This window comes from Lathyrus oleraceus, chromosome 3, assembly GCF_024323335.1.
Source record: "Lathyrus oleraceus cultivar Zhongwan6 chromosome 3, CAAS_Psat_ZW6_1.0, whole genome shotgun sequence".
Classification (NCBI taxonomy): Eukaryota; Viridiplantae; Streptophyta; class Magnoliopsida; order Fabales; family Fabaceae; genus Lathyrus; species Lathyrus oleraceus.
The window spans coordinates 399,569,546-399,577,826 of NC_066581.1; the positions used below are offsets into that span (position 1 = coordinate 399,569,546).

The following is an 8,281-nucleotide window of genomic DNA, read 5'->3' on the forward strand; positions in this document are numbered from 1 at the left end:
GGACTACAGGCAACTGAATAAAGTGACGATCAAGAATCGGTATCCTTTGCCGAGGATTGATGATTTGATGGATCAGTTGGTTGGTGCGAGTGTGTTCAGCAAAATAGATTTGAGATCGGGGTATCATCAGATACGTGTGAAAACTGAGGATATTCAGAAGACTGCTTTCAGAACAAGGTATGGACATTATGAGTATTCTGTGATGCCTTTTGGTGTGACTAATGCGCCTGGAGTATTTATGGAGTATATGAATAGGATTTTCCATCCGTACCTAGACAAGTTTGTTGTGGTGTTTATTGACGATATTTTGGTGTATTCGAAATCTGAAGAAGAGCATGCTGAACATTTGAGAGTGGTTTTAGGAGTTCTACGAGAAAAGAAGTTATTTGCTAAACTGTCTAAGTGTGAATTTTGGTTAGAAGAGGTTAGTTTTCTTGGTCATGTGATTTCAAGAGATGGTGTTGCTGTTGATCCTTCTAAGATAGAAGCGGTATCTAAGTGGGAAGCTCCGAAGTCAATTTCTGAGATAAGGAGTTTTCTTGGCTTGGCTGGTTATTATAGGAAGTTCATTGAGGGATTTTCTAAGTTGGCGTTACCGTTGACGATGTTGACTAGGAAGGGGCAAGCGTTTGTTTGGGACTCAAAATGTGAAGAAGGTTTCCAAGAGTTAAAGAGAAGGTTGACTACTGCTCCTATTCTGATATTACCGAGTTCGTCGGAATCATTTGAGGTTTACTGTGATGCGTCATTGTTGGGCTTGGGTGGATTGTTGATGCAGAATAAGCAGGTTATAGCTTATGCTTCGAGACAGCTGAGGGTTCATGAGAGGAACTATCCGACACACGATTTAGAGTTGGCAGCCGTGGTATTTGTTCTGAAGTTATGGAGGCATTACTTGTACGGGTCAAGATTTGAGGTTTTCAGTGACCATAAAAGTTTAAAGTATTTGTTTGATCAGAAAGAGCTGAATATGAGACAGAGGAGATGGTTAGAGTTTCTGAAGGATTATGACTTTGGTTTGAATTACCATCCGGGTAAAGCAAACGTAGTGGCTGATGCATTGAGTCGGAAATCATTGCATATGTCTATGTTAATGGTTAAGGAATTGGATTTAATTGAGCAGTTTAGAGACTTGAGTTTGGTGTGTGAGAGTACTCACAATAGTGTTAAATTGGGAATGTTGAAGTTGACGAGTGGTATTCTGGATGAGATTAGAGAGGGTCAAAAATCCGATATGTTTTTGTTTGATAAGTTGACTCTAGTGAATCAAGGTCAAGGTGGTGAATTCAGAGTTGATGAGAATGGTGTTTTGAAATTTGGTAATCGGGTGTGTATTCCGGATGTTACCGAACTTAAGAAGAGTATTCTTGAGGAAGGACATCGTAGTGGCCTGAGTATTCATCCTGGGGCTACGAAGATGTATCATGATTTGAAAAAGTTATTTTGGTGGCCGGGAATGAAAAGAGAAATTGCGAGTTTTGTTTATTCTTGTTTGACTTGTCAGAAGTCAAAGATTGAGCATCAGAAGCCGTCTGGGCTAATGCAACCGTTGGCTATTCCAAAGTGGAAGTGGGATAGTTTCAGTATGGATTTTGTTTCTGGTTTACCGAGGACAATTAAGAATTTTGAAGCTATTTGGGTGATTGTAGATAGATTGACGAAATCGGCTCATTTCATCCCGATCAGAATGGATTATCCGTTAGAGAGATTAGCCGAGTTGTATATTGAGAAGATTGTAAGTTTGCATGGTATTCCGTCGAGTATTGTTTCGGACAGAGATCCTAGATTTACATCGAAGTTCTGGGAAGGTTTGCAGAGGGCTTTGGGAACTAAGCTGAGATTGAGTTCTGCATATCATCCGCAGACTGATGGTCAGACTGAGAGGACGATTCAGTCACTGGAGGATCTTTTAAGGGCTTGTGTTTTGGAAAAGGGAGGTGCTTGGGATTGTTATTTACCTTTGATTGAGTTTACCTACAACAATAGTTTTCATTCGAGCATTGGTATGACACCGTTTGAAGCTTTGTATGGTAGGAGATATCAGACGCCTTTATGTTGGTATGAGTCCGGTGAGAGTGTTGTGGTTGGACCGGAGATTGTTCAACAGACTATGGAAAATATTAAGATGATTCAGGAGAAGATGAGAATTGCTCAGAGTCGTCAGAAAAGTTATCACGACAAGAGAAAGAAGTCACTTGAGTTTCAAGAGGGGGATCATGTGTTTCTCCGTGTTACTCCGATAACTGGAGTTGGTCGAGCTTTGAAGTCGAAGAAGTTGACACCTCAATTTACTGGTCCTTATCAGATTTTGGAGAGGATAGGGGAGGTTGCCTATCGTATCGCTTTACCGCCGTCACTTGCGAATTTGCATGAGGTTTTTCATGTGTCTCGGTTGAGGAGGTACATTCCTGATCCGTCACATGTGGTCCAAATAGATGATGTACAGGTGAGAGATAACCTGACTGTTGAAACATCACCTATGAGGATCGAGGATCGAGAGTTGAAGCAGTTGCGGGGTAAAGAGATTGCTTTGGTAAAGGTAGCTTGGGGAGGACCAGCAGGTGGCAATGTGACTTGGGAACTTGAGAGTCAGATGAAGGAGTCTTATCCAGAGTTATTCGTTTGAGGTATGTTTTCGAGGATGAAAACTCTTTTAGTGGGGGAGAGTTGTAACACCCCGATAAAAATAAGATAATTATTTAATTTAAGTTAATACTATATTTATTAATTTAATTAAATAATTGGAATTATTGGATTATTATTATTATTATTGGAATAATAATTATTGGAAAATATATATAAGTTGGAAATAAGGAAAAAAGAGTTCCATTTTTTTGTAAAAAGAGTTTTCACGTGAAAAGCAGAGAGCGGCTGAAAAGAGGAAAAGGGCAAAGAGACAGAGCAAGAGGAAGAAGGTTGGAGAAGAGAAAAGCTTGAAGCTTAAAGATTCGCCGGATTAACTCAGGTGAGGGGGGTTTATCGTCGTTTAATGGGTATTATGGGTTAACATGTAATGGGTAGTGATAAACCGTTGAATTGACCCTAATTGGGATGTTGAATGCTGAAAAATTGTGTTAGATAAGTTGTGTTAAAACTGAAATTGAATCTGTAATTGGATGGGTAGTGATTTTCCGAAAACGTAGCTTCTTACGGAATTGGAATCGAAGGTCCGGAAGTCCTCCAACGGCGGAAAATGCGGAGAATTCTGCATTGTGCTTCGTGTTAGCGCAGGAACAGCTTTCTGTCTTGCGTTAACCGGTTAACCCAGGGTGTTAACCGTTTAACACTGTTATGAATTGTGAAAAATTGCTGTTTTGTCTGCGTAAACCGGTTAACCCAGGGCGTTAACCGGTTAACACTGTTGTGATTTCTGAGAAATTGTTGTTCTGTCTGTGTTAACCGGTTAACCCATAACGTTAACCGGTTAACACTGTTGAATTTTGCCAGAAAGCGTGTTCTGTGTTGCGTTAACCGGTTAACCCAGGGAGTTAACCGGTTAACACTGTTGGAAATTGGAAAAATTGATATTTTAATGTTGTGAACATTATTGGTGATTGGCCTATATCGGTGTGTGATATAGTAGGGATTATTTCCCGTTGTTTTGAGTAGGATAGGTATTAGTAGAGTGTGCTAATACTGTGATTGAATTATTTGGCATGACATGATATGATTATGTGATAAATATGCTGATGATGTGTGAAAATATGCATAATGTTGTGAATGTATATATTATGTATGTAATTGTGGATGGACTGTTTTATGGCTTAGAGTGTGAGCATATGTCCATTGTGGATTGTTGTTGATGTTGCATGCTAGGTGATTTGGCATAGCATAATGTGGCCTTTATGGTGGTAGCTAATTCCCATGGTGAGGAATTAGTGATGTTAGTCATTTTGGACTGTTGTTGATGTTGCATGCTAGGTGATTAGCGTGCATAGCATGGCCCTTGGGGTGGTAGCTAATTCCCATGGTGAGGAATTAGTGATGTGAGTCACTAGGTCTCAAATGAGTGGGACTAGTGAGCTTGGTAGCCGTACCTGGATTTGGTCGGTGAAGTTGAACTATATGTTCACGAATAGTCGGTACCGCATGCATGGAGTCTCATTGCATAATGTATGTACGGCGTATAATATGAATGGATGTATTCCAATATTATGCGTGTGTTTGTGTTGGCATTGAGTATGAGTATGAATTGTGTTGGTATTGAGTATGATATTTGAGTTGATGTGCCGTTACTGAATGTGTGATATGATTAGGGTGATTAATGTGTTGTTTACTTAGCATTACATGATATTTTATAATGCTTATTATATCGATTGAGGAACTCACCCTTACAACTGTTTTTCAGGTAACGAGCAGTGATTGAGTAGAAGCTAGTGCTTGGAGTCTAGTGTAGTCTCCTTAGTGGGTCATGCTCTGATAGATGTAACATCGGGACGGGATGTTTTACCTTGTTGAATAATTTTACATGTAATGAGTTACATGTTTTGCATGATTGATTTGATTTCTATCCGCTGCGTATTGTGCAAATGCTTTATGATTTGAATTAATAAAAGAGCATGACAGTTATTATGGTGAATGGTGTGAAATGATTGTGTGACACCCTTAATTGCATAATTACTCTGATTGATATATATTGCTATTTTAATTAAATATTTGGGGTATTTTAGAAGGGTGTTACAGTGCCGAACATAGGAGAATAAATATCCATTAATGGCTAGGTGTCGGCCAAATCTGGGAAACAACAAGGTGGGAAAAACGAAGGTGCAGCGAGTAAAGTAAATGCCACTATTATTGTTTCCAAGGGCCATAGAACCATTACTAATACTAACAGTCAATCATAATAAAAACTCTGGAGAAAAACAAAAGCGAATGGAAACGGTGGTGTTCATCTCTTTCTAAAAAAATCCACATTCCCTCAAAAACTTCTTTCATTTTTGAAAATCACAAATGGTGACGAAGGTAGATACCGGCAATGGAGTTTAATCTAGCGACATCCAACTATGATAAACAACACAACTAGCATAAGGGGAAGGTAATAACCTGTGAAATTGCGAATGCGACAACGGTTTGGTTGTTCTTCGGACTGCTTCCACTTCCCTTCGTGTTCCGGAATGGCGGCTTCAGGTAATTGCAATTGCGATTGAAGCTCTCTGGTTTCCTTTCTCTCTTTTCTAGGGTTTTTCTCCGTTATCTCACCTCTTTTTTATGAACAGTATCCGCTCCTTCTTTTATACCCACCCTGTTAGGGTTTTGGATTTGCTATGGAGATCAAAAAGGTATCCCTTTGGAAGTCCTTTAAGGTGCTCACAGTTGTCTACCTCATTTGGTGTTTGGTCTAGAAAAGGTAACATGAGCTATATACTTTATTTTTTTTTGAATCTGTCTCAATTCCTCTTTTGGACTTTTACCGCCTTGCTGAGTGTTAACGTGTTTTTTTTACTGCAGTGAAATGCAAGCAAAAGAATGGAAAAGCAATAACGGGTCCGCTGTGCATCACATTTGTTGTTGTTGGTGTATTAACAGTTGTTGCTCCTCCTGCTTCTGTTTTGCAGCAATGAAGAACCTCTGTCGGTTATTTTTGGAGCCTTCTTGTGCTGAGTTTCAGCAGGTTCTTCTAGCACTAGTGAATTGGTAGGTTGAGACTCAGTAGGTTCTTCTGTATTTTTAACACATTCTCCAAATTAGTCAATCTGAATGTGATAAAGCAAGGCTGTTGTAAATGATTCCTGCATTCTGTTTCTTTGATTTATTTGATAGGTTTGGCAATGGAAGACTTGATGCGTTTGACGGTTGTGGTGTATGGTTTGTTGATGATGCGACAAAGATTGTATTGTATCTACCACTAGTGATCTATGCTTTAGACAAGGCAAGAGCCATATGATCAATCCTTACCATATTAAGCTCTTGTTTATTTGCAACTTCCAGAGCTGTAGGAAGATTTTATTCTGATGATGATTTCTCTTCTGAAGCATTCACATTGGAAGCAGAGTCTCTAATTTCTGCAACTTCCATTTTGTTCATAAGTCACAAAAGGAGACTTCCTGATCTTGTCATCTGGAAATTCTGCAGGTATTATGCTCAAAAGTGAATCAAGTCGACCTTCCTGTCTATTGTAACTCCGACACCCCAATCCATCACAGGTTGTCGAACAAATCCTAAGCCATTTCTTCTATTGTTAAGTCTGTGATTGCTTACTGTTTTCGCCAACCATATCAGATGTTGCACACGGCTTGAAAGAAAAGTTCACTGGCTGAACTGGAATCGGGAAGTTCAGCTCTAGCAAATTCTTTAGTGGGTAAGATGCAGGATTAGCTACAAATTGTACACCCTTTCCATTCGCCTTGACTTCTATATTGATCTCATTTTTGTGCAATGCAGGGTTAAAATAGTTCGGCCTTGTTCAAAATCCTCTTGCAAGAAGTGACCTCATCAGAACTACGTTCCAAAGCTTCAGGTGCAAAAAGCCCGAATCTATCCACGAACTCATCAAATGTTTTTTCTGGTGGGAAAGCTTGCACAGCTTATCCTGATTGCCTCCATGACACCTCCACAGCGCAATTGCTGCAAAACACTTTTGTGCTAAAAAGTTGTCGGCTTTAGCACATTATTGGGTTTAACACAGCGAATGTAGTGTGGCTCAGTGGAACTAAGAATTTCAAGTAGAGCTTGTAGTAGAATTTGTGATGTATTTTCCTCTCCCTTACATATAAGTAAGAATGACTAAAGGTCTTTATCAAATCAAATTCTTTTATTGGAATTGTTGGTAGAGAATGTCTATTGCCTACCCACTGTTGTTTATCTGAATTCACTTTTGTATCATCCTTTGTGTCAAGTTACGGATTCCAAACCGAAACTGCTTGAGAAATAAAACATCATTCCACAATGCATACATCAGGAATTTGCAGTTACCAATTCATCAATTAGCTCAAAACGTACAATAATTTTCTGTCTCTGCAGATTAATTCGATTAGAAGTTCCCAAGAATCAAGTTGTGACTGGAACCCCATATCCACCAAGTCAAATAGAGTTGTAGCAGCATCATCAACCATCCTGTCATTTTTGAGTTAACGAGTTTAGTACAATCCTGTAACTACCTTTGTTCAAATAGACACCTTGGTGTGGGAGTTTCTCAATCGTATCCAAAGCCTCGTCAAATCTACCTTCTCTGCACAAGCCTCCGAGTATCACATTGAATGTAACCGTATCAGCCTCGCATTCATTTTCCTTCATTTCTTTAAGCAACTCTATAGCCTCATCAATTTGCCCATTCCTACAGAAAAAATTGATCAAAGAAGTGTAGGTAACCGTATCAGGTTTCAAACCAAAGTTCTTCATCTCAGCCAAAACCCCTTTTGCATCTTCCGGTTTTCCTGCTTTACATAATCCATCAACTAGGGCTAAGTAATTGAATACATTAGGACAACATCCATTATTTTTCATAAACTCAATAACATTTCTAGCACGATCAATATTTCTTTGAAAGCGTCGTCCATATACATTAGAGTCAAAATTTTCTAAGGGATAAGACAACTTGGTGTTTTTCCCATCCTCATAAAGAGCATAGCCAAAGACTCTTTGTGCATCAATTTCATCCACACAATCTTCAAGACCCAACTCAAGTAACTTTAGATATCCACCAGGTTATAACAATTCACCCACAATCCTATCCGGTTCACTCAAATCTCTTCCAATCACATGTACTCGCCGTCCATCCTTTCCAAGTGTATAAGCAAGAGCGACATTGTCTAAAAAATTAGTTTATGTGGATAAATTCGTGACCAGGTGAAATGGTCATGAGGAGGAGAGAAAATGAATGATTGATCGAAAAAATTTCAAGCCCAAAATCAGGGTATGACACCATTGATTTGAGAATCAAGACTTTGGACATCTTCGGAGATTCAGCTCTAGTAATCAATCAAGTGAATGGTGATTGGAATACTCTCCAGCCTACTCTGGTCCCCTACAGAGATTACACGAGAAGACTGTTGACTTTCTTCACAACAGTAAAGTTGTACCATATACCTCGTGATGAGAACCAGATGGCAGATGCTCTTGCTACTCTATCCTCCATGATCACGGTGATCCGTTGGAACCATGCTCCCAAGACCGACGTGATGCGCCTTGATAGGGCCGCGTATGTGTTTGCTGCTGAACTGGTAGTTGATGACAAGCCCTGGTATCACGACATCAAGTGCTTTCTGAAGAATCAAGAGTACCCTGCAGGGGCATCCAACAATGATAGAAAGACTTTGAGAAGATTGGCAGGCAGTTTCTTCTT

General features: G+C 39.5%; 1 protein-coding gene across 1 annotated transcript; it reads right to left on the reverse strand.

The window, feature by feature from the left end:
- Positions 1–7,056: 7,056 nt before the first annotated feature.
- LOC127131444 (pentatricopeptide repeat-containing protein At5g18475-like) lies at positions 7,057–7,745 on the reverse strand. The gene is made up of 2 exons (XM_051060365.1): positions 7,709–7,745; positions 7,057–7,604 (listed from the first exon to the last, which is right to left on the reverse strand). The coding sequence occupies exons 1-2, from the start codon at positions 7,743–7,745 to the stop codon at positions 7,057–7,059; spliced, it is 585 nt and encodes a 194-aa protein (XP_050916322.1).
- Positions 7,746–8,281: the final 536 nt, after the last annotated feature.